This window comes from Chlorocebus sabaeus, chromosome 2 (genome assembly GCF_047675955.1).
Source record: "Chlorocebus sabaeus isolate Y175 chromosome 2, mChlSab1.0.hap1, whole genome shotgun sequence".
Taxonomy (NCBI): Eukaryota; Metazoa; Chordata; class Mammalia; order Primates; family Cercopithecidae; genus Chlorocebus; species Chlorocebus sabaeus.
In genome coordinates this window covers 68,904,211-68,931,158 of record NC_132905.1, presented here as the reverse complement: position 1 = coordinate 68,931,158, position 26,948 = coordinate 68,904,211, and the positions used below count along the sequence as shown (strand labels likewise).

Genomic DNA, 26,948 nt, shown 5'->3' with positions numbered 1-26,948 from the left:
TTGAAACTTTTTTCAATGTTTGCTGCATGTATATAGAAATAAAATTTGGCCAGGTGTAGTGGCTCACACCTGTAATCCTAGCACTTTCAGAGGCTGAGGCAGGTGGATCACCTGACGTCAGGAGTTCAAGACCAGCCTGGCCAACATGGTGAAACCCCGTCTCTACTAAAAGTACAAAAATTAGCCAGGCATGGTGGTGCACACCTGTAATTCCAGCTACTTGGGAGGCTGAGGCAGGAGAATCACTTGAACCCGGGAGGTGGAGACTGCAATGAGCCAAGATCACACCACTGCACTCCAGCCTGGGTGACAGAGGGAGACTCCATCTCAAAAAAGTAAATAATAAATAAAATGTAGTTTTGAAGTTGAATTTTAAGACCTTGTTACACTTTTTTAAAGCGAAAGAAGTTATTATCTAGGGCACAGTACAGAGAAACAAAAGAATGGAAAATATGAGTGGTTAGGATACAAGACGTATGAAGGGTAGAGTGAGATAACCTACTACATGTTGGTTACTAACCAGAGTCCCAGAAGGAGGTGAGAGAGAATATAGCAAAAGCAGCATGCGAGTATTTGAAAAGACAATGGCTGATAAAAGACACCAGTCTACCAATTTAGGAATCTCAACAATTCCCAAGCTGGGCAAATAAGAAGAAATCATATCAGTGTGAAAATGCAGAACACCAAAACCAGAAAAGGCAGGTTACCTTCAAGGGTGAAAAACAACCAAACTTCCAGATGATTTATCAGCCCTAACAGAAGGCAAACAGTGGTAGGATTCCTTTCATGTGCATCACAAACTTTGTCAACTTAGAAGTGTATATTTTGCAAAAAAAAAAAAAAATCTGTCAGGAAAAGGGATAAAATAAAGACTGAAACAAAACTGTGAGAATTCGACATCAAAACATGTTTATTAGATAAAGACCTAAAGGATTATTTCAGACAGAAGGAAATTGATCCCAGATGGATGCTGCGATATTATGAAGAAATACAGGAAAGAAACTGGTAAATATTCTGGTTAATCTAAACAAACATTGACTCTATAAAACAATAGTTTTTTTCTCTTTTTTTCCTGAAGGGTATCATGTCAGATTATAGTTAGTGACACACCACATGTTGTATAATAGGTCTCGAGTTTAAATTATTGGTTTTTTTAGTTGTTGTTTTGGAGGTTTTTGCTGACACAATACCTTTGGGAAAAGTACCCCTGAGTCAGAAGGGATAACAATGTCTTTTCAAGGTTCTCCACTCCTTACTCTCTCCCTCGCATAAAGAAGCCATGGCAGAGGCACCTGAAGAAGATCTTGGATAGAGAGACCTGGGAATGAAGGAGCCACGGCTGGGAATGCAGGTGTGTGTAAGAACTTGGCAGGTCAGGGGCCTGAAACCTTGACCTCAGCTCCCTCCAGGGACTGCAGTGTCCTGGCTGTGCCAAGTCAGGTGTGGGTAGGGAGTCTCCCCGTTAGACCTACCAGGCCTTGCAGTTGCCCATAGCCAGGCCTGTAAAATGACATGCAGAATTGTAACCGGAAGCTGGACTTCTCAGCTTCCTGTATACAGAACCCACCCAGTCATATACAATCATAGTGAAATATCACCCCCCTGGAATAACCCACTCTTGACTTGCTTGCCCCACTCCAGGTACTGCCACATTTCTCTGGCAAATCACTAAGAGAGTAGATTTTAAGTGTTTTTTAACACAAAAGATGTTAAGTATATGAGGTAATGCATATTTTAATTAGCTGAATTTACCCATTCCACATGTATACATATTTCAAAGCATCATGTTGTACATGATAAATAAATACAAGTTTTATTTGTCAATGATAAATTTTTTTTAATTTAAACAATGAGTTTTTAAAACAGCTAAAACACAGGTGAGGGAAAATTAAAGTACTTTAAAGTTGTTGTGTTTGGAAGAAGGATAAACACACTGATTAATCTGAGACATAGATGAGTTTAAGTATGTTAAAATTTCTAGAGTAACCTCGTTAACAAAGAAGTTTTTCTCAGTGGGAAGGGGGGTGAGTTTTGTCCCCCAGTGGACATTCAGCAGTGTCTGAAAACAAATCTGGCTGCCACGGCTGGAGATGTGTTGCTGGCATCTAGTAAATAGAGGTCAGGGAAGCTGCTAAGCATCCAACGATGCACAGGGCGGCCCACACAGCAAAGAATCATCCAGTCCAAAATGTTAATAGTGTAGACACTGAAAACCCCTGTGCTAGAGGAAAACGTGAAATAAAATTACCCAGTCAGCGCCGGGCATGGTGACTCACGCCTGTAATCCCAGCACTTTGGGAGACCGAGGCAGGCAGATCACTTGAGGTCAGGAGTTTGAGACTAGCCTGGCCAACATGGCGAAAACCCGTATTTACTAAAAACACAAAAATTAGCCAGGCGTGGTGGCAGGCACCTATAATCCCAGCTACTCTGGAGGCTGAGGCAGGAGAATCGCTTGAACCAGGAGATGGAGGCTGCAGTGAGCCGAGATGACGCTACTGCACTCCAGCCTGGGCACCAGAGCAAGACTCCATCTCAAAAAAAAAAAAAAAAAAAGCCAGGCGCAGTGACTCATACCTGTAATCCCCGCACTTTGAGAGGCCAAGGTGGACGAATCACGAGGTCAGGAGATCAAGACCATCCTGCTAACACGGTGAAACCCCATTTTTACTACGAATACAAAAAATTAGCTGGATGTGGTGGCACACTCCTGTCGTCTCAGCTACTTGTGAAGCTGAGGCACACAGAGCGAGAATCGCTTGACCCCGGGAGTCAGTGGTTGCGGTGAGTTAAGATCACGCCTCTGCATTCTAGCCTGGGCGACAGAGCAAGACTCTGTCTCAAAAGAAAAAAAAAAAATTACGCAGTAAAAGGGTTACTTGGACAAGGAAGGAGAGAAACGAACCTTAACAAAAAAAAAGGAACAAATACAAAACATAAAGCAACATAATAGAAATGAGTCCAAAATCAAATGGACTAAGTGATCCAGCAAAATAAAAGTTATCAGACTATATTTTTTTAAAAGAATAAAGCTTTAGGTTTTTATAAACACCCACCAAAAAAATAAATAAATAAATAAGGATACAGAAAAATTTGAAGTAAAAAGAGGGCAAAAGATATACCAGGCAAATTCTAACCAAGAAAGCTAATTTCACTATATTAATATCATACAAAATAAACTTTAAGGCACAAAGCAATACTAAAGAAGGACTGCTATATGATCATAAAAAGTTTCAGCAGGACACGGTGGCTCACACCTGTAATCCCAGCACTTTGGGAGGCCACGGAGAGCGAATCACGAGGTCAGGAGTTCGAGACCAGCCTGACCAATATGGTGAAACCCTGTCTCTACTACAATACAAAAATTAGCTGGGCGTGGTAGTGCATGCCTGTAATCCTAGCTACTCAGCAGGTTGAGGCAGAAGAATCGCTTGAACCCGGAAGACAGAGGTTGCCGTGAGCCAAGATCGCACCATTGCACTCCAGCCTGAGTGACAGAGTAAGACTCCGTCTCAAAAAAAAAAAAAAGAAAAAAGTTTCAGTTCACCAGGAAGGTGAAGCAGTTGTAAATGTATAGGCACTTAACAACACAGCTCTGAAATAGATCAAAATGGACAAAATTATAAGAAGAATTAGACAAATTCACCATTATATTAATATAGTAATGATAGCTGGCATTTGTGTAGCATTGACAATAAGCCAGACATTATACTGAGCAGTTTCCAGTTCTGTTGTCTATTGAATCTAAGATGCCATCAATTGTAAGATTCACTGTTAATATTTGAACCACTGGGGAAAAAAGGAAAGTGTCACTTAGCTATGCCTCATTATCAACTGTAAGACACATCTAAATGTCAGAGCTGTTAAAGTGCACTTGTGTGTGTGGAGAGAGAGAGACAGAGAGAGAAAGCAAACGTGGTGAAGCATTAATAGTGATTCTAGATGAAGGTTGTCTGGGCATTAAATTTTTCTAAAGGTTTAAAGTTTTCAAAATAAAAGTTGGGGAAAATTGTAATGAATATATAAAAGCTTACAAATAGTCATCATTTGAACATGTATTCAGTCCCCATAGGTGTTCAAAACACACAGCATCTTCTCAAAATGAGCTGATAATGGGTCTTTGTCTCAGAAAAAGAAATCTGTTTGGGAATCTCACTTTCATTTTGCTACTTAACCTCAGAAGCGGTCTTGTTTCGGGATCTTTCTGTCTGATAGGGAACATTTCCACTCCAGTCTGAAAGGGAGGGTGTTATGGGGTGCCATCTATAGGAGGGGACACTGCCCATGCTGAGCAGTGGTTCCCAAACAGCCAGAAACTGCTGAGCACCATGTTAGGATGTGCAGGGTCCAGACCAGCTGATACATGAGATGGGCTGAGCCTGTGTCCCTCACCAGCCTTTGCAGGGTCTACTTGGAGAGATGCAGAGAACAGCAGGGCTGATGGCGTTCACACAGCACCACAGGGATGCTGGTGAGGACACTGGGGAATCAGCGCCTGCTTGGTTCCTTTTTATTTGCATTCCTGAAACAGGCACTCAGAGGACTTTTCTCACCAGGAGAGTTTCTCTTTCCATGTCACAGAACTATGCGAGGTCGAGGGAATGAAGACAACAGTTGTCTTCTTAAATTTACTTGATTTTTTTTTCTTTTTAGGTAAGTCATAATATGGACAAAGGTATCATGTATGAGGTGCTTACTATGTGCCAGACTTTGTGATAAAAACATATAATCTTTCATTTAGTCCTTGTGGTTTGAACCTTCCACAGGAACCTCTGAAACTACATAACAAAAGCCTGAGGCAACCATGGGGGCTGTGCTAAGAGCTCATCTCAGATGTGTGACCTATATCCTGCTGGTACTCAGGGTGGATTTCGAGTCTCTGGGCTGGAGCCCCACTGTTGGGAGGATGTAGGTAACACATTTAATCTGCCAAAGCTGCAAATTTTGCAGCCAGTGATAGAGGAGTTAAAAAAGAAATTATTTAGGCAGTTAGTAAGGGTAAAAGAGTTCTTGGTGGAATTTTCTTTTAATAAAAAAGCAGCCCCCAAAACATTTCTAACAAAAATCAGCCTGAAAAATCAAGCTGCAAGCATAGATAAGCAAGCTGGAAGCTTGCACAGGTGAATGCAGCAGCTGTGCCAATAGAAAAGGGATACCTGGAAGCCAGGTACATCCAATATGGAGGTTCCTCCTCCCTTCTCTTTGTCATCTTGTGTGCAGGTGTCATGGCGCTGGCCAGGTAGAGACCCCATCTGCAGAATAAAAGATTAGGGTAGGATGGCCAGCCTCTTTGTGGGCTATGTAAATGGAAGAGCTGGCCTAACCAATCCACTATGGCCTATATAAATCAAACACTGCCTCTTCAAGCTCGTCTACAAAACCAACCGTATCTCGCTCCAAACCCGGAAACCCACTCGGACCCCCTCCCTCTGTACAAGGAAGCTCTCTCTTCTTTCTTTCACCTATTAAACTTCCACTCTTAAACCCAGTGTTTGTGTGTTCATGTCTTTGATTTCCTGTGTCTGGGTCTTCAATTTCTTTAGCATAAGACAATGAACCTCGGGTATTTCCCCAAACAACGGAAGTGACTTCACCAGGAAGTGACTAAGGGAAGAACTCCACCTGTGGGAAAATATCCAAGTATTCTGGGACCAGAAGGGGTTTCAGCAGAGCATCTGTGGACCACCAATCAGACATTCTAGCAGAAAACATATGTCCAGTTGGTTTGAAAGACTCCCTGAGGAGAGGACAGTGTAAGCCATCCTCACCCCCTTCCACCTTTCCTCCTCATTCTTTCTGGCTGCCTCGCCTTGTTGAAAAGATCTCACTTCCTCATGGGGCTCCTGCTCCTCCCCTAACATACCTCCCACACCCAGCCCCAGACTGGTTTAGCCTCCAGGGCACCTTTGTTCCTTCCTCTCGCAACTATGGGTCTCAACCGTAGCTGCACACTGCGGCCACCAGGAGAGCTTTAGAAATGCGGATGCCCAGGCCTTACCATGACCAATGAATTTCAGCTTTCTGGAGAGAGATTCTTGCATCAGCAATTTTTAAAGCTCCTAGGTGATTCCAGCGTGCAGTCAAGGTGGAGAACAGCTGCCGTAGCAGAATAGGTATGATAGATTGAAAGGACATGCTTCTCTGCACTTCTGTGTGACCTTCTGTTATCTGGCTTTCAAACGGGTCACTTTCTTTTAATACCCAACTAACTGACTCCTCATTACCTTGTGCTTTCACAGGAAGATTTCTTTCCTGAGGGATTGTGAGTGTCTCTGGGACACGTGCCCCAGGAATGTATCCTTCCCGTGCATTCAGCTTCTCGGCTGCTTACCACTGACCACCTGGGAAGCAATTCTCCAAGTTGCTACCCCTTTCTTTGTGCCTAATAGATAATCCTAAGTAGTTGGTACGAAGAAATACCTGTTTAATTAATGGATAATAAAAAATAATGGCTGGGTGCGGTGGCTTACCCCTGTAATCCCAGCACTTTGGAAGGCCAGAGGCAGATGGATCACCTGAGGTCAGGAGTTTGAGACCAGCCTGGTCAACATGGTGATACCCCGTCTCTACTAAACATACAAAAAATTAGCTGGCCGTGGTGGCAGGTGCCTGTAATCCCTGCTACTCAGGAGGCTGAGGCAGAAGAATTGTTTGAACCCAGGAGGCGGAGGTTGCAGTGAGCTGAGATCGCGCCACGCACTCCAGCCTGGGTGACAAGAGGGAAACTCCATCTCAAAAAAAAAAAAAAAAAAAAAAAAGGCCTTCTTGGGATACATGACAATTATACATGCAAATTAAACAGAGAGCTGTAAGTTAACAAATCACCATAAAACATATGCAAGCGAAAAACAAAAGTAAAACAAATATGTGAGGTCAAAGAAAAGAGTTATGTTCTGTACAGGATATCTGGATGCTACAGTCTGGATGTTTGTGTGCCTCCAAAATTCGTATGTAGGAATCTAACGCCTGATGTATTAAGAGGTGAGCTCTTTAGGAGGTGGTGAATGGGATTAATGACCTCATAAAAGAGGAGCTGCCCACCTCTTCCAACATGTGAGGACACAGAGAAGGCGCCACCTCTGAGGACAGGCCCCCACCAGACACTCAATCTGCTGGTGCCATTCTCAAAGGTGTTTGAACCAGAGTGACTCCATCTTGAATAGAGGCTGGGTAAAGTAAGGCTGAAACCTACCGGGCTGCATTCCTTGGCCAATTTCTGTTGTTTTAAACCATCCAGCTTGTGTTCATTTGTTACGGCAGCCATAGAAAACTTAATCCAGCACAGAAAGGCTCCATTGTTTTATCCTGACCAGTTCTAATATCTTCTTAGTACCTAAAATGGGGAAGAAGATGGGCAGAGGGTCATTCGGGTGTATTTTATGGGAAGTTAGTAGCTTACTCTTCTCAGCAAGGCACGTACCTTAGAATGACTATTCATGCTGCCTCACTGTCCCATTTCCTGAACTCTCTAGTCCAGAAAATGCTGATGCAAATCAACTTCCTTAAAAAGCAAAAGGGAAGTAAAAAACAAAGTCTATTTTATGGACTAGAGACTCAGAGACTCAACAAGATTTTTCTCCCTGAGTCAGGTCCATGGTTCTGTCTCCTGACCACCTCACCACTCCTGTTTGAATCAAGCAGACACCAAACAATGCCTTTGTTTCCATGCCCATCAGAACTCCTAATTAAACAGTCACTGACTATTGGGCTGGTACTTTATGAGGTCAAATTTATTGCCGTTGGATTGTGATAAAAAATATACCCAGAAGGTTAAAGCTGTGGGAGTAATATCGCTGAGCAGGAGGAGTCGAGGCAAGGACAGACTTTAAATTGGGTTGAACAATTCAATAAAAACAGGAAACACAAGCCAGCTGCAATTCCCCCCATCTTGGCCTCTACTTGGGGCCTGCCTGCTACCGGGCTGCCCCTGAGGGCTGCACTGCAAACCTGCCCCTTGGAGCTGATGGGGTGGGAGTGATAGCCCATCCTTACTTACTGCTTCCTATGTGCAGGTCTTGTTCTAAGCACTTTTACATTTTCATTTAATTCCCACAGCAACCCAGTTAAGCAGATACTATTATCTGCCCCATTTTTCAGATAAAGAAACTATGGCACAGAGAGGTTCAATCACTTACCTAAGATCACAAAGGTAAGAAGTGACAGAGCCAGGATTTGAACCCAAATGGTCTGGCTCCAGAATCTATCATCTAAGATAGCCACCCATGATCCCCACCTCCTGGTAGCCACGCCCTTGGGTAATCCCTTCCTCTTGAGTGTGGACAGTACCAATGACCTGTTTCTACCCATGGAAAGGGACACAGGTGACAGGATGCTGTCTTAGGTTCTATACGATCGTAATTCTCATCTTGCCAGCAGACTCTGTTGCCTTCTTGGACAGCACACTTGCATGAAGCAAGCTGCCATATTGAAGAAGTCACGTGGCTAGGACCTGAGGGTGCCTCCAGCCAACAATGAACAGGGAATCGGAATCCTCAATCCAATAACAACAGGGGTAAGGCACTGTTCTAAAAACAAGAGGCTGGAGCTCAAGGTGGACTTTCAGCGATTCCCTGCTCCTCATCCAGGGAGCTGCCAATCAGGCGTAAGTCACGCCCCCTCCACCAGGCAGGAGACTGCTTTCATTTCTAGGGAAACGGAAGCTGGGTGTTCCCCCAAGGCTGGGCCCCCTTGCGTTAACTTCAGGCAACTCTGAATCATCATCCTTCTCCAACTTCTCCCTCTGCCCAGTCCTACTTTCCTCACTCCTTACAAGTGCTGTCCCCAAGAGCATTTCCAGATGAATTTCCCACATGCAAATCTTCCTTCCCGAGTGTGTTTCCAGCGAACCCAGCCTAACCTAGAGACCTTGGGAAGACCTGTTGCAGCAGTGATGACAATAAAGTCTAGACTTCAGGGTATTGAGGAGTGAACAGGAGGGTATGGAGAAACTGAGGCAGCCAGCTCCTTTGAGAAGGACAGCTTTTGGACTCAGAGAAGCGTGGCAGTGCCTGGAAGGGGGGATATTTCAGGTGGGTGATATTACACCACCACTGTGTACTGTCGCCTGAGGCCTGTAGACAGGAAATGAGTCCGGCTCCCAGTTAGAATCCCAGGGGTGGTTTTTCAGGACTGACCCTGGGCAACTATAAGGCTGTGCCAGGCGGGCCTCACAGGGAGGCTCCCTCTCCAGACCAGATCTGGCATAGCCGGTGCACTGCAGCCCCTGGAGGGAGCTGCGGTCAAGGTCTCAGGCCCCTGCCGGCCATGCTCTTACATGCACCTGTGTTCCCAGCCCCGCACCTGTGCCCAAGGCCTTCTTCAGGCACCTCAGTTAAGGCCTCCTTATTCTCAGGGGGTAGGGAAGAGGGAGCCATGAAGACACTGTTATCCACTCTGACTCAGTTCTTTCCCACTCCTGGCCCCCCCTCTCTCCCTCCCCCTGGTTCCTGGGACCATAAAACTGCAGAAGCCTCAACAGAGAGATGACCTTCACCCCCACATCTATACAGATTACTTGACTCTTGACTGGAGCTCTGTTGCGGGGAGGGTGGAATCCTCTTGCTTCTGCCCCTGCAGTGAGTGATGAGGGCTTCACTGTTACTTTCCTTTTTTTTTTTTTTTTTTTTTTTGAGACGCAGTCTTGCTCTGTTGCCCAGGCTGGAATACAGTGGCACAATCTAAGTTCACTTCAACCTCCACCTCTTGGGTTCAAGCGATTCTCCTGCCTCATCCTCCTGAGTAGCTGGGACTATAGTGGTGTGCCACCACGCCTAGCTAACTTTTGTATTTTTAGTAGAGACGGAGTTTCACTATGTTGGCCAGGCTGGTATCGAACTCCTGACCTCAAGTGATCCAGCCACCTTGGCCTCCCAAAGTGCTGGGATTACAGGCGCTTCTGTTATTTTCATGTTTGGCTTATTACTTCAATTAGCCACTCTCTCCAGCTTAGTGGAGCCCTTGACAGACACATTGCTGACACCTATGAGAGAAGGCCTGATGTCCCTGGAAAGGACACAAGAGAAGTAACCAGACCTAGAGCCCCCACTCTGGCCTTGGGCAGGAGGAGGGATACTCCCAAGGTTGTCACTGGAGAGAACACAGGCCAGGGACAGGCAGGTGATCTGACTAAGGGGGTCGGGGTTAAGGAAGCCTGGTGTCTCCTATGTTCCTGGCAAAGTATAGGTCATCAACAAAGGGAGGGAAGAGAGGGGCTTGGGAGGAAATGACTAGGATGGAGCAGCTCCCTAGGGGAATGAGAAAGTGAGCCCACCTGACAAGGCAGAGGGCTGACGGGGCAGTGCCAGAGCCCACTAGAAAACCAGTGACAGAAAAGCTGCAAGGTGCCCAGCTTGGTGACCAGCCAGTAGCAGGGTCTGCAAGATGGCTGGCTCCTCCTTCCCAGCACAATGTGCATTTCTGCCATGGTGGGGACAGCACAGCGCTGTTGGCCAGGAAGGGGGCTGAACAAGAGCCCTCCCAGGGGGAATGTTGGCATTGTTGCTATGTTTCTAGTTTCCACAGCAGTCTGGAGGAAAAAAGGACCCAGCCTGAAGATACATCAAAAAGTGATTGATACTAGCCCAGTGGAACAGCCAAAGCTTGAAGGCAGGGAAATTCAAACACCAGGTCAGCCGGCAAAGTACAAGCCATGATGGCATGGCCTGCTGAGCCGTAAATTCTTTACTGCTGATCCAGCCGATATCCATCCAGAGAGTACACACCGGCCCTCAAGGTGCAATTGTGGTTTCTTTTTCTTCTGGTTCTTTCTTCAGCACCAGCTAACAGAGCATCACTGATACTGTTTTCCTGATAGCTGGCAAGGATCCCAAATGGACTGCCCTGAAAGGCCCCCTACCTTTGAGTATGTGTACCCTCCTGGGGACTTTGTGAGTCCTCAAGCTCCCAAGTATACACAGAGCCAGATCTAGAGTAGCAGAGGCTTCATCATTGCAGGTCTGAATGGCCATGAAGAGTTAAAATTGCTGTTTCGGTTGACTGAATTGATCAGCACTTTCATAATGAGTTAAACCAAGCCAGGTCCTTCTTCAAACAAGCAGTTACAAAACGGCTTTTATTGGTGGCATCACAAACTTATGTAATTAGTCATTGTCTTGTCTCAGGCTCCACTATCAAGATAAGACATTCAGACAGCATTATTTTCCTAAAGATCATAAGACTAAGGACACAAAGAAAGCAAAACTGACTGGTTAGAGCCAATAACCTCCATAGTTCCTTATATAATGAGCAAAGGCTGTCCAAAAAAGGTAAAGAGCCTATTCTACTATTCTATGTGGATAAGGTCTCGTGGGAGACAATACCGTCTCCTATCCCTGGTCCTGAGTTTTCAACTGTTTTTGTTGTTGTTGTTTTGAGATAGAGTCTTGCTGTGTCGCCCAGGCTGGAGTGGCACAATCTCAGCTCACTGCTGCTTTCACCTCCCTGGGCTCAGGTGACCCTCCCACCTCAGCTTCTGGAGTAGCAGAACTACAGATGCGCACCACCACAACGGGCTAATTTTTTTTTCTTTCTTTTTGTAGAGGCAGGGTTTCGCCATGTTGCCCAGGTGGGTCTCAAACTCCTAAGCTCAAGCAATCTTCCCACCTCGGCCTCTCAAAGTGCTGGGATTACAGGCATGAGCCACTGCGCCCGGCCCTTCAACTGTTAACCTGTATTGATCACCCACACTGGTAAGCAAAGGTCACTCTGACTTCCTAGGTCATAATCTATCGGTAGGTCAGAGTCCTAACGGGAAACCCATGACACACTCCAACAGAGTAACTGAGAAAGGTATAATGAAGGATCTAATTGTAGCAGCGTAGGCAGGGTGAAGGGAAACCAAAAAACAATACAATAGCAATAGTGGGAAGCTCACTAGCTCTAGGCCTGGGGAGAAGGAGGAGCCATTACCCTGGAGAGCACAGGGGTCAGCCAGACAGCCCACTAATGGAGACCCTGAAGGAAGGGAGCACACCTCATTTTCCCCCACCCTCTGATCTTGGGCTGATGCCTCCCACTGGTGGAAGCCACCCAAAGTCAGAGGGTAAAAGACTCTGTTGATGCATTTTTTTTTTTTTAATTTTTTTTTTTTTTTTTTTTTTTTTTTTTTTTTTTTTTTTGAGACGGAGTCTCGCTCTGTCGCCCAGGCTGGAGTACAGTGGCCGGATCTCAGCTCACTGCAAGCTCCGCCTCCCGGGTTCCCGCCATTCTCCTGCCTCAGCCTCCCGAGTAGCTGGGACCACAGGCACCCGCCACCTCACCCGGCTAGTTTTTTGTATTTTTTAGTAGAGACGGGGTTTCACCGTGTTAGCCAGGATGGTCTCGATCTCCTGACCTCGTGATCCGCCCGCCTCGGCCTCCCAAAGTGCTGGGATTACAGGCTTGAGCCACCGCGCCCGGCCCTTTTTTTAAATTTTTATGTTTTTGAGATGGAGTCTTGCTCTGTTGCCCAGGCTGGTGTGCAGTGGTACAATCTCAGCTCACTGCAATCTCTGCCTCCCAGGTTCAACTGATTCTCCTGCCTCGGCTTCCCAGGTAGCTGGGATTACAGGTGTCCAGGACCACACCCAGCTAATTTTTGTATTTTTAGTAGAGTAAGGGTTTTACCATGTTAGCCAGGCTGGTCTCGAACCTCTGACCTCGAGTGATCTGCCCACCTCGTCCTCCCAAAGTGCTGAGAATACAGGCATGAGCCACCACACCCAGCCTTTTGATGCATTTTATACAAGAAGTCTCCCAGGTCATGGAGCAGGGAAGTCCCAGAGGAGAATGGATCTGGAGGGGCAGATGGAAGGCCTCCAGGACCCAGGGAAGCAGTATGAAAAGAGGAATATAAGAACGAGACTGTGACAAAGCAAATTTAGACCCACAATATTGACATTTTTATAAAAAGGTTTTTGGAGATTTATACTGAAAAGTTTTGTAACTATTATATTACTGTGTATCAGACTTTTAAGGTGTTCACACCGTTTTTAAATATCTATTTGGCTTATAATTTTCATTACATTTTTAGTTTGAAAGAGTTTACTTGATTAAATTTTTAATCATTGTTTAAATACTTGAGGAACCCTAATATGTAAAGTTCTAGTTTTTTGATATAATAGTTATCTGAGCAGAATGTGAATTTACACTATTGGGTTTTTTTGGGGGTGGAGTTGTTTGGAGTGCAGTGGTGCGATCATGGCTCACTGCAGCTTGGACCCCACTGGGATCCAGTGATCCTCCTGTCTCAGCCTTCCAAGTAGCTGGGACTACAGGTTCGTGCCACCATGCCTGGATAATTTTTTACCTTTTTTGTAGAGATGAGGGTCTCATTTTGTTGCCCAGGCTGGTCTTGAACTCCTGGGCTCAAGCAATCCTCTTGACTTTCCAAAATGCTGGGAGTCACCACACCCAGCCAAACAACAGCTGTTTAAAAACAACAATTTAGTGTGGGTTCCCTTTAGTGTGTAAAAACTATTAAAATCGGGTAAATCTAGCATCTGCGGGAGCCAGGAGGGAGCTAAGCGCCTGGTAACCTTCCACTTCTTCTTTCCCTAATTTAGACATTCCTCTGCTAAAATCTTCACCATGGCTTCATATCTGGCCCAGAATAAAGCTCAAATCCTTGCCAGAGGCTGCAGGCCCCACCGACTACTCCCCTGGCCTCCATTCCTCTGCACCCCCTCTCTCCTCATTCTGCAGGGGCTCAGCCTCCTTGCTGTGCTTGTGTGGAGGCAAACGTGACTGCATCTTGGATGCTAATCCACCATATTGACTTCTGATTCACCCCAGTCCCTGAAGCCCTTGTTGGGGTCTGCATGTTTCCTAAACAAAGGAATGAACACACAAGACAACACAGGATGAGACAAACATGGTGGCTGCCCTGAACGACATGCTCTGCTTTATTTTATACAGTCGGTTGTGGAATGTTGCCAAGTCACAAGTCACATGTTGCTTTTCTGACCTTTTCCTTTTTGATTTTTCAAGATGTTTACGCATTAACCAGTCCCTAGGGTCTGCTCTTTGCAACTGGCTCCTTTGTCCTCCCTGTTTGCAGGGAAGTAACGCCCTGCTTCATTTGCAAGAGCAAGACTTATTGGGAACGTCTCGTTTGTGAGCACGTAGTCCTCTACAGCCCTCCTGATTCCTACTTTATTTACTGTCCTTAGTGTAAGAACTTGTACTCACTACAAATCCTGCCTTGAGATCAAAGCAACCATAATACTATCACACCAAGTACAGGCTATGACACACATAGCAGTCTTGTCTGTTCTGGACAGTGGCCTTTCATTGTGTCTTTGGAATATGTACCCTCCCTCCCCCTAGTATATAATATCTGGGTCTGAGGGTAACCATGGGAAATCCCTCTGTCTTGCAGTTGCCCAAGACCATGCTTCTGTCTGTGAGTTCCCCAAGAAACCACCCTTCACCAACAAACTGAATTTGTCTGCCTCATTCTTCCATTTCTCAGCTCCTTTGGCATTTGGAGGCCTTTTTGCATATAGGGCCCTTTCATGGAACAGCCTGGGATGTGGCAGCGACACATCTGTCCCGGAGCCTGTGCATATGCTCTTCCCTAAGCCTGGAACACCTTCTATTTACACAGCCCTGTCCTTGTGTCATTGCATCCAGTGTCTCCTCCTTAGAGAGGTCCTCTCTCTTGCTGTCTCTTGTTCCTCTTTCTTTTTGTTTATAGCATGTAGCATTACTTGACGTCATAATATTTCAATTCAATTCAACAAATATTTTTTGTTCACACATTTGTCCTCGTCCACACTAGATTGTAGGCTCCAGGAGAGCAGAGACGTGTATTTTGTTCAATCCTGGATCCCCAGCCCTTAGAACAGTGCTCAGTGCTTAATAGGTGGCTCAAGATCTATTTGTTGAATGCATGAATGTATGAATGAATGAATGAATGCCTGGGATCTTTCAGTAAATCCATGGCTGACTCAGGCCCAGAGTTCAGGTCTTCTATGTTCCTTTCACTGATAGCTGCATTATATTCCAGGATTTCCCATCTTTCAGATTCCCAGAAATTATGTATACATATGTGCTATGCCCTCTCAGCTGATGGCTTCCTTTTCCTTTCTTCACAGCTCTCTGGCATCAATTTTTCCACTTCTCAGAAACACTTTGGCCCACAAATTCCCAAGGGAACCTTGCTCCTCATTCTGGAAAACACAATGCCAACATATCAGAATAAAGGACAGATAGGAGCTTCTGCTTCAAAGTGAATCATTTCATGGATGTTAAAGTGTCCTGAAAGATTCTAAACTTCACAACTTTTGATAGTAACTGTACTATGTTTGCAATATATTTGCATATATTAATTGTTATATCTGAAAAGCATGAGATTGTTGTTTTCTAAAATTAAATGAAGTAAGTTAATATTTTATTACTAGGTATAAGAACTGCTAACGTGGACAACTGCTGATGAGGACATCTATAGAAGTAGAAAATTCTAAATGTCCTACCGTCACCAATAAGAAACTTTGACAGTCAAGTAGATACAATACAATCACATGGAAAACTGTATATAGTATATTGTATGTGAAGATCCCATGAAAAGAACAGAGACTGTAGGAAATATAATCATCTAAGCTACGGGTAAGAAGAACATCAAGATTCTTTAAAGCAATGGCTCTCAAAGTGTGTTTCCTAGACCAGCAGCATCAGCACCAAGTGGAAGCTTAGGAATGCAACTCTCCAGCCCCACCTCAGACCTACTGGCTCAACAACTGTGAGGGAGAGGTCCGTATTTTCATCTATGTTATAACAGGTCCTTAGGTGACTCCAATAAACATGAAAGTTGGCAAACCATTGCCTTTAATGGTGCATAAGTTGTTAATTTAGTACAAAATTTGCAGTTTTCTGTGTTGTGACTTTCTGTTTTTGCAGGAGGAGAAAAGTACCCCATCGCAGTAGAGATAAGTGGATCTGAAACCCCAACAGCAGCTGAAGAGGTTCTTTATGACACCTGGAACCTGCACTCCAGTTGCCCTTGCACGTTTGTGGTTTAATGGTCGCAGAGACAAATCTGCCACTTCTGGCTCGCATCCAACCAAAGTGCAGGTGTTCATCATTAGGAGATGTTGGCTGATGTACATAGACATGTAAGAAAGATTCAAAGGGTCGTGGATGGATCACCAATAACACCAGTATATGCAAGATCAGAGGACAGTGTGTGATCCAGGCCCTAGGATTGACAAATGGGGACTCAGTCCCTGCTTGGGATGGTGTTTTATTTTGACTTTTTTCTGAAACAGCAGAGAAGTTTCCCAAATAATCACAAGGAGATAAGAAAGTGTTTACACTTGTTTCAGTTGCTCTTCACTGCCTCCCTATGACCAACACTCACAATTCTATGGTCTTAGCAGTTGCACTGAGAAGTCAGAAGAACCTGCTACTGTGGGTTCATAACCTTTTATTACCTCTCACTGAGAAACAATGTATACTACTAAACAAGACATCAGTTATGACGCTCGAGATTTTAAGTGCTTTTTGAACTAAAAACAAACAAAAAAATTGTGACCTGCATAAAATGTAAATGGTTTATCTTCAAGTCAAAAGCCACAGGCTTACCTCTGCAGCTTTACTCTTTCCTAAACATTGCTTTTGTATATTGCAAACATTGCTTTCGTGTATTGCTTATGTATGCTTTCCGCATGCCAAAAAGTATATAGAGAATAACAGTTTACTCTAAGTCCTCCAGATGAGTTACTACCTTTACTATGTTTCATTCTCATTACATGTGTCATTGCTTATTAATATACGTGTTTTGTAGTGGACTTCATGAGGACAGGTAATGTTACCAACTTAATTGTGTACCCCCAAAATTCACATGTTGAACCCTAATCCCCAATGTGACTGTATTTGAAGTAGGGCCTACAGCAGGTAATTAGGGTTAAATGAGGTCATAAGGGTGGGGCCCTGAATCAGTGAGATTAGTGTCCTTATAGGAAGAAACAGCAGAGAGCTTGTTCTCTCCACCATATGAGGACAGAGTAAGAATGTAGCCATCTGTGAGCAGGAAGAGCGGCCTCACCGGGAACCAAATGAGCCAGAACTTCAATCTTGGACTTCTCACCCTGCAGAACTGTGAGAAAATAAATTTCTGTTGTTTAAGCCACATAGTCTGTAGTATTTTGTTACTGCGGCCTGAGCAGACTAATACAGATACCATGTCTATCTTGTTCATTGTCCTATCTTCTGTGTCTAGTATGTTATAGTCTCTCAAATATATGTTTAGTAAGATGCATCCTACTTAGAAGGCACTGAACTTGGCTTTAAATAACTGCTGCATTGTGTTACATTTCCTGGATTTTTTCTCTCTTTCATGAACTCTGTGAAGAAATTTTACTTAGAAAAAACTTACACTGTCATTGGCATTACAAGAGGTGCTCTACAGGACTTATGTGACCCACAGTAGCCCTGCAAAAAAGCCATGTCATCCACTCATGGACAGATTTAAGCTTAAAATTCTTCCAGAGCTAGCAATGGGATATCTCCCTTTATCTTCTCTGTGGTACAGAGACAGTTTTCCATTAATTTCCACATAAGGGCTTTCCATGAACATGGTACACAAAAAAGGGAGAAAGCAACAAGTGAGAGCACTCTGGGTAGGCAGGTTTCATGGGAGCAGAAAGGTGATCAGGAAGGCAGAGATGTGAACAGACCAGATGTCTCAGGGGCTCGAGACCAGTAAACATGGTGTGGGAGCAAATATTAAGACTTCTATTTTTATTTTTCAAATATTTTTAAAAAGGTTTTAAGCCAGGCACAGTGGTTCATGCCTGTAATCTCAGCTACTTAAGAGGCTGAGGTAGGGCCAGGAGCGATGGCTCATGCCTGTAATCCCAGCATTTTGGGAGGCTGAGACAGGTGGATTACTTGAGGTCAGGTGTTTGTGACCAGCCTGGCCAACATGGGGAAATTGTCACTACTAAAAATACAAAAATTAGTTGAGGATGGTGATGTGTACCTGTAATCCCAGACACTCAGGAGGCTGAGGCATAAGAACCACCTGAACCTGGGAGACAGTGAGCCGAGATTGTGCCACTGCACTCCAGCTTGGTTGACAGAGACTCCCTCTCAAAAAAAAAAGAAGCTGAGGTGAGAGGATTCCTTGAGCCCAGGAGTTCAAGGCTGCATGAGCTATGATCACATCACTGCACTCCAGCCTGGGCAACAGAGCAAGACCCCATGTTATAAAAAGCTTTTAAAATCCTTTTTTAAATGTCTATAAAAGGCATCCTTTTCAAATGTTTATTTTGCATGTGATTTAGGATGTGCATAAAAATATGTGCAGTAATATGTGTATTTAACTTATACATAAATAACAATACATCTATTGGGAATGCATGATCAATGTTGTTGTTTTTCTATTGGAATTATGTAATAAAAAAATATCTAAAGGCCGCTGGTCTTGACTTAGGTACAGCAGGAAGGTGGAAACAAAAGGAGGAGGTCCAAACACTAATGGGTTAATTAAAAGTCAGTCAACAGAACAGCAGTGGTAAAAAGCTTCCCACACTCCTCTGCGGCCTGCCTCTCCCCTTCCTGAGGCAGTCAGGCATTTGTCTAAGTCACCCTTAGGCAAAAAATTATAGATCTGTTCTTCTTAATTGAATTAACCACCTGGCAATATTACTGCACTCTTCAGCAGGCCAAAGTAAAGAGTTCACCATTCTGGCAGTTGCTGTCCACAATCTTGCAATGTCTCACACCCTACTTACCTACTTACCCTACAGGGATGCTTCCAGAGATAAGTTCTGCCTCAAAAACACACGCCTTCATTTGCTTGGGAAAGACTCTGTTAATACTAGCTACCTAAAAAAAAAAATCAACCTGCTGTCTCCTTTAAAATATAAAAAAAAAAAAAATACTCAAAGATGGCCAGACAATGAGAAAAATAAAAGGACAAACAGAACAAATTGACTCTTAAAGAAATGGAATATTGGAACAGAAGAGAATGTCACAGAAACCCAAATTCTAAAAGATCCCACATTAGTGAATCCATAAAATAAGATCATGATGCTACATATTAAAAAATCAGAATAAAGAAATGCTTTTAAAAATTAAACACATAATTATAGAAATAAATAATTCAATAGAAATCAAGTAAATCTTCCAGAACCAAGGACAAAAATATAAAGAGTTAAAAACTAGAGGAACATATTAGGAGACCTTAAGAGTCAATACAGGAAGTACAATTTTCTAATAGGAGTTTAAGAAAGAAGAAAGAAAATGGAAGGGAGGAAGTATTAAAACACAGTGCAAGGATGAGACTTCTGCTTCTGGCCATGATGGAGTAACATGGAGCAGATTTACTCTTTTGCCTTAAACTATAGATAAACAACCAAAACAGCACAAAAGATTTAAAATACATATTTTTAGATATTTGACAATAAAAAACTCAAGACAGTGATCCCTGAGAGAAGAGAAACAATTGAGATGAGCTCTACAATTGCCCAAGCTGACTTACCGGAGAGAATTTCCAGGCCTCAGCATAGAGAGAAGGACTCCATATCCCTGGGGGTCAAGGAAATGCAGCTAGGAGTCCAAGGAGGCCACAGCAGCTAGATTTCATAAAACAGAGAACCAGATAAGAGACAGCTGCACACACAGAAAAAGCTCCAGAGAGCTGCAAACAGTATTAGGCTAATTACTGATCAAACAATGTATAGTAAGGAAACTTGAGGCCAGGGAAAGAATCACACAAAAAAGCAAAGGGATAAATCCCCAGGGTTCATGCTGGGCTGAAAATAGTTTCCAACCAGCGTGAAAAACCTCATAACTCATGAAGCATCAGGTAGCATACTCAGGGGGCTGTTACTTCAATAGTGGGGCAAATGTACTCTTACACCAAACACTTCTCTGGTCCCCTCTGACAAAAGCAAGCCTCAAAAGTACCATACCATTTCCAAGTAGCTTAACTGGATCCCAAAATAAAACTCAAGCAATATTTATAGGAATAAAGAAATATCCAGCACCCAACAATGTAAAATTTATAATGTCTGGCAGCCAATAAAAAATTACTGGACAGGCAAAAGGTAGGAAAATATAACCCATAATGAATGAGAGGTTTTTTTTAATTAAACTAATTAAATTCCATAGAGTTTAATTTAGCAAAGAACAATGCATTAATTGGGCAGCCCCCAGAATAGGTTCAGAGCAACTTCAGGGCTGCCACATGGTCAATAACATTTTTAAACAGAAAAATGAAACTGATGTACAGAAAACAGAAGTGAGATACAGAAATAGCTGGATTGGTCACAGCTGCTTTGTTGCCTTATTAAAGCTGGCTTAAACAGCTGGCCACCTGTGACTGGCCAAAACTCAGTTGCTGTTCTGGCCAACAGGCTGAGATGCTGCTACTTGTTACAAGAGCAAGTTACAGTCTGTTTACACATCTAGGTAGGCTACAGTTCATAATGCACAAGGAAGCCTTTAGACCAAACTTAAAATATGTAAAGAGGCAGCTTAGGCTAAATTTAATTTAACAAGAAGAAAAGTAGATCAATAGAAACAGTACACAGAATTAGTAGATTGGGACATTAAAACAGTTATTGAAACCATATTTCATATGTTCAAGGAGATGGAGGAAAGTATTAGTATATTAAAGAGAGACATGAAATATATTTTAAATATATTTTTAAAAGACCAAATCCAACTTCTAGAGATACAATGTCTGAGATGAAAAAATACTGAATTCAGATTAATAGCTGATTAGACACTGTAGAAGAAAAGAGCAGTGCGACTGAAGGCATAGTGATAGAAACTATTCAAAATGAAAGACATGGGAGAAAGGACAAGAAAAAATGAAAGAATAGCATCAAATACAACTTTAAGGAGTCTAATATATGTATATTCTGAAGGAGAGTAAAGAGAGGATAAGAAAAAAATTGAAAGAATGGCCAATAGTTTTCCAAACTTGATGAAAACTATAAACCCATTGATCCAAGAAGCTGACCAAACCCCAGCCACAGAAATAATACAGGAAAATTTTCTTCAGCTAGAGAGACACGAGTCCTCAAATAGAAAGAGTCCACCGAATGGTGTCAAGCAATCAAGTATCCAGGTAGTATTTAGGACAATGAGCTGAACTGAAAATAACAATCAAGCCTTTATTCACTAACTGCAAGCAAGGAGCAAAAAGAGGCACCAGCACCCCAGTGTTCCCTTTTCCCCTACAGAATGGCTAGGAATGCAGATATGCTTATGAGCACGGCTGGCCAGAGGTGGTGTGGGAGGTGGGAAAGCTGAGTCCTTAACCACAAATCCTTCTAGAAAAATGCAGTGCACTGTAGTGCACATGCAAGTCTGGTATGGGGAGGGCAGTTTCTCCCCATGAGGCTTGGCAGACAAAGCTTTGTAATTTCTGTGGTCAGGACTGAAAGACCACACACAAGATTCTGGGATGGAGCCAGACTCCTCAAATGAGGAGCAGAATCATTAGGGGAATAAAAGCTCCTCCTCCTCTTTCCAATACTCTGATATGGATGAAATCTGGAGGCCAGTCATGGTGGCTCACACCTGTAATCCCAGCACTTTGGGAGACTGAGGTGGGCGGATCACGAGGTCAGGAGGTCGAGACCATCCTGGCTAACCTGGTGAAACCCCGTCTCTACTAAAACTAAAAAAAATTGGCTGGGCGTGATGGTGGGCACCTGTAGTCCCAGCTACTCGGGAGGCTGAGGCAGGAGAATGGCTTGAACCCGGGAGGCGGAGCTTGCAGTGAGCCAAGATGGCACCACTGCACTCCAGCCTGGACGACAGAGTGAGACTCTGTCTCAAAAAATAAATAAATAAATAAATAAATAAAAATTTAAAAAAGATGTAAAATCTGGATATCAGGAAAGAAATCTAGGCTGAAGACCAATTTGGGAGCCATGAGCATAAATGACAGTCAGTGAACTCACAGAAAGGAAAGAGACCATTACGGGAGATGAGAAGAGAAGGTGAGTTAGGACAAAGCAGTGAGGCACACTAATATTTAAGTCACAAGCAGTGGAGTGGGTTGTACTGGAGACTGAGAAGAATGGCCAGAAAGGCAGATGCAACAGCAAACATGTATGCAACCATGAGAAGAAGACCATGGGGAATGACAGATGCCAAATGCTATGGAGAAGTCAAGTAAAATCAAGGCTATAAAATATCTGGTAGATCTGAATACTAGAAATTAACTGATGACCTTGGTGAGAACAGAGTAAGCAAAATGATTGGGACAGAAAGATAAACGTAGTGGGCTGAGGAATACATAAGAAGTGAGAAAACAAAGATAGTTGTGGACAAATGTAGATAGATTTGGCTACAAATAATAACAGGAAAGACAGCTTCTGGAGTGAATGCAGCATATATGCCTTTTTAAATTGGGAGAGACTTGAGAATGTTTAACTGTTAATGAGAAGAAACTAAAGAGAGGAGATAAAGTCATGAAAAAAGGTAAAAATAATCAATGGAAAGCCATCCCTATGAAGGAGTGGCTTACAGAACCAGACAGAGAGCTTTTCATTTGACTGAAAGAAGGATGTCTTCCCAGTGACAGGGAAAGACAGAAAGGAGGCAGGTGCAGGTGAGTTTGAAGTTGTGGTGATGGAGACCTGAAACCTGATCTGTTGACTGTATTTTCCAAGAAAGTAGGAGTTGAGTGGAGGAACATCTGTTGAAAATGAGAAGAAAAGTTGTAGGGTAGAGATTTGAAGTGAGTGCAGGTTTTTAATTTCAGCTTAATTGAGGTTGCAGACTATGAAGTTTTGATCACTGGGGCTATTTGATCCTTCAGGTTTTCTCCAGAAAAACTAGATTTTCCCCCTAAGCCCTCCTGAAGTAGGAAAAACAACAACCACAATGGTCAGGGAAAAATACCCAAAATTATTGAGCACAGTGTGCCAGACACTAAACTAAGCTCTTGATGTGCATTAACTGATTAAAAATTAATCACAGCACTATGATATAGATATTGTTATAGTCCCAACAAGGAAACAGGAAAAAAGATTAAGTAACTCGCCCAAGATCCCAGAGTGATGGAGCTGGGATATCAACCTAAGTCAACTTCAGAACTCAGACTCTTAACCAGTAGGCTAGTCTCTGTTTAAGAGATATTTAGTTAGCATTTGAAAAGGCATATGGTTGTATGGCTGTCTTCCATGTTACTGCTTAAAAACAGACATCTTTCTTTCTCAGTATGCAGTGAGCATGCAGCCACACTCAATCTTTCCTCAAGCTATGTGAACACAGATGAGACCTTCAAATATGCTGTTCCCGTTGTTTAGAATGATGTATCCCTCTTCTCTTCCTATCTCCTACTTATACTCTGCCTCCCCTTGAACATCTCTTACTCCAGGTTACCTGCTGCAATCTATATCCCTCGCCACTAAACTAGTTTAGTATTCCCACTGTTTGCTTCATCATCATCATTATTACTATTTTGAAATAGCATCTCCCTCTCTCACCCACGCTGGAGTGCAGTGGTGTGATCATGGCTCATTGTAGCCTTGACTTCCCGGGGTTCAAGCAATTCTCCCGGCTCAGCCTCCTGAGTAGCTAGGACCACAGGCTTCTGCCACCTCATCCAGCTAATTGTTTGTATTTTTTGCAGATATAGGGGTCTCACTTTGTTGTCCAGGCTGGTCTCAAACTCCTGGGCTCAAGTGATCCTCTTGCTGCAGCCTCTCAAAGTGCTGGGATTACAGGTGTGAGCCACTGTGCCAGCTTCACTACTATCTTTTACTGAATTGCCTGCCTACTGGGATGAGGAAAGGTGTTGGATCATAAAGCACCAAGGAGAAAAACATTCTGGAGATTCCAGAGTAGAACTGCTCAGATTCCTTCCTAAGCATCCCTGAGCTAGTGTTTGTACACCCTCAAAGTCTGTGCCACTGGGCTGCTACTCAGCTAGGACTCTTCTCGTTTCATCTACCAACCTCTCCTACCAGAAAGAAGTGAATTTATTCTTCTGGAAAGTTCTAAAGCAGTGATTTCTAATCCAGGGTGCACCTACCCTGGGGTTTGTGTTGGAATACAAGGTCCACTGAAGTGCAATGAAATTCTATTTACATTTTTAAAATAATAAATAAATTAAGCTTTTGATATTTGATATATAATCTAGCACGAGCACCTTCACTTGGTCCAAATGCCAAAGGATCACATGTCACATTCAGTGATATGTGACACATTTGAGAACACAGTAAAACTCACAAGGTGGAAACGTGCAGCAATGCTTCTACTTGTACGCTTTTGGAGTTGGTGACTATGTCTAGCCATTTACTTGGCCTGATGTGTGTTTACAAGTTGTTAGCTAGTTTTAACTAAATTAATGCTCACAAAATAAATGTGACAATGTTCTTGCAAATAAATTGGAAATTAAAGATAGTATTATTAATACACAAGTCAATAAGGTAACAGCAGCCTTGACATACTAGCTAATCACAGTATGAAGCCATCACATTAGGAAGACATTTTCCAGAAAAGCAAACCCCCACAATTTCTTTTCAAAAGTGTTTAAAGTCATATGATACTCATTCGTTTTGGTTCTTTACAAAATTTCATAGTTGGTGACAGTGTTTAGAAACTGCTTTGGGGATTCTTAATAGCAAAAGACAAAAAGCCACATGCCCCTTGTTCTTCTTTTTACAATATGATGACAAACTAAAATACATTCCTCAGTCAGCAATAGTGTTGGACCATGTATAGCAAATATGGCTGAAGATGTGAAGAAACAAGAGTTCAATTTCAGTGTGGGAAATCTGCCGTGTAATCATATGGAAACATGCTCTAAAGCACAGATGTTTCTAACATGTCTTTTTCCAAAAAGTGAAACACATAAGGAATTTTTCCTTTGTTAGCCAAAAAGGGAAAGATAAAATATATACTCAACAGTAATTTACTTCCTTAAGTAATACAAAAAGTTTTAGTGCCTATATAATGGTTTCTAAATACCATTCCCCAATAAAAAACAAAACAAACAAGCAACAACAAAAAAACAGAGCCCCTTGAAGAAATGGCTTATTTTAGAGCTGAGCAGGAAAAACGTAAGAGGAACTGGGACTATCTTGTGCTAGAAAGTAAAGAAGAGTTAGAAAAAATTACGAGTGTATTAGCAAAAGGAACAAGAGTCAGCTTGAAGTGACTGCCACTGGCCAAATCTGGGACAATTTGAGCATTAAAATAAATAAGGAGGGTGAATTGGTAGAGCACAGGAGCTATCTAGGGCAGCGAAATGCCTCTGTATGATGCTGTAATGGTAGATACATGACATTATGTTGCAGGTGGTTAGGCATGAGAGAGGCAGGAGAGGGCTCTTCCCCCACCCACCAGGAATGTCAGGCGATGGTTCAACAATCACAATGCCTCTGTAAAAATAATTCAGCACCCAGTGCCAAATTATCTCCTGATGGTCCACAGCTATTATATTAGAGTGTTAATTGAACGTAGGCGCCAGGGAGAAGCAAAAAGAGCTTCCACTAGTATCTCCGGTATTTGGTGAGTGATCCTGTGCAGTCACATTAAGAAACAAAATGGCGGAGTATGACCTTCCGGGGGCACTCCATCGGAAAAGGGAAGAAATCCTCAGATGGGCATGCGCACGACTTCCTAAACACAACGTACGTGTTCACCTCTGAAGCGTAAGAAGGGCACTGCGCATGCGGACAGCCCACCCTAAGGGAAGAATCGTGGGAAAGGGGGGCAAAACCACATAGGTGGGCGAGCCTGTGAGTCCTAGAATCACAGTTATACACTGCACTTGTCCTTCAAGTTGCCCGCTTGGGTCTCTTCTAAGCGTACTTTCCTTTCTTTCCTGTTCTAAAGTCTTTTTAAATAAACTTCCACTCCTGCTCTGAAATTTGCCTCAGTCTCTTTTTCTGCCTTTATGCCCCTCAGTTGAATTCGCTGTGCAGGTAACTGGGATGTCTTCTACCAGTAACAATTATACATTGTAAAAACCCACAGAATGTACAACACCAAGAGAGAACTCTTACCTAAACTCTGGACTTTAGTTAATAATAATGTATCAGTATAGGTTCATCAGCTGTAAGAAATGTACCACCCCGATGCAAAATGTTAACAACGGGAAACTGAAAGCAGGCTTGGGATGAGGGGGGTATATAAGAACTCTCCACACTGTAAACCTAACACTCCTCTAAAAGTTGTATATTAATTTTAAAAATTTAAATCAAGATAGCAATGAACTATAACCAACTAAATAAAATAAGAATCTTTGAGTCTATACTAATAATAAATGGAGAGCGGGCGCAGTGGCTCACGCCTGTCATCCCAGCACTTTGGGAGGCCAAGGCGGGCCAATCACTTGAGGTCAGGAGTTTGAAACCAGCCTGCCCAATATGGCGAAACCCCGTCTCTACTAAAAAATTAGCTAGGCATGGTGGCAGGCACCTGTAATCCCAGCTACTCAGAAGGCTGAGGCAGGAGAAATGCTTGAACCCGGGAGGCAGTTGCAGTGAGTCGAGATCGCACCACTGCCCTCCAGCCTGGGCGACGAGCAAAACTCCGTCTCAAAAAATAATAATAATAACAATAATAAATGGAGGTCAGGCGCAGCGGCTCACACCTGTAATCCCAGCACTGTGGGAGGTCGAGGCGGGCGGATCACCTGAGTCCAGGAGTTCGAGACCAGCCTAACCAACATGGAGAAACCCCGTCTCTACTAAAAATACACAATTAGCCTGGCGTGGTGGCCCATGCCTGTAATCCCAGCTACTCAGGAGGCTGAGGCAGGAGAATTGCTTGAACCCAGGAGGCAAAGGTTGAGGTGAGCCGAGATGGCACCATTGCACTCCAGCCTGGGCAACAAGAGTGAAGCTCCGTCTCAAAAAAATAAATAAATAAAAATAAAAATAAATGGAAAGAAAGAAAAGCTCTTTCTTAAAATGTGTCAACTAGTATTTGTAGTGAGAGGGTCAGGGTTGAAAAGTTACCATTTTGTAACTGTCACAGGTAGGACAGTTCAG

At 43.3% G+C, this 26,948-nt stretch overlaps 1 protein-coding gene and 1 long non-coding RNA gene across 6 annotated transcripts in view; one reads left to right on the top strand and one right to left on the bottom strand.

Moving 5' to 3' along the window:
* Positions 1 to 15,723, top strand: part of IL10RB (interleukin 10 receptor subunit beta) — a 50,321-nt gene extending 34,598 nt beyond the window's left edge. Inside the window, exon 7 of the mRNA XM_073009721.1 lies at positions 15,075 to 15,723. Coding sequence (XP_072865822.1) covers positions 15,075 to 15,212 — 138 coding nt within the window. The 3' untranslated portion in view covers positions 15,213 to 15,723. The remainder of the gene's footprint in view (positions 1 to 15,074) is intronic.
* LOC119621438 (uncharacterized) overlaps positions 887 to 26,948 on the bottom strand; it is a 28,962-nt gene continuing 2,900 nt past the window's right edge. Inside the window, exons 2-6 of one of the 5 annotated variants that reach the window (XR_012090528.1) lie at positions 19,463 to 19,556; positions 13,286 to 15,149; positions 7,193 to 7,333; positions 5,157 to 5,252; positions 887 to 2,835 (exon numbers count right to left, since the gene is read on the bottom strand). This is a non-coding gene — a long non-coding RNA (uncharacterized lncRNA). Of the gene's footprint in view, positions 5,253 to 7,192; positions 7,334 to 13,285; positions 15,150 to 19,462; positions 19,557 to 26,948 lie in introns of all 5 variants that reach the window. The other 4 variants (XR_012090529.1, XR_012090527.1, XR_012090530.1 and 1 more) reach the window with 4 other exon arrangements.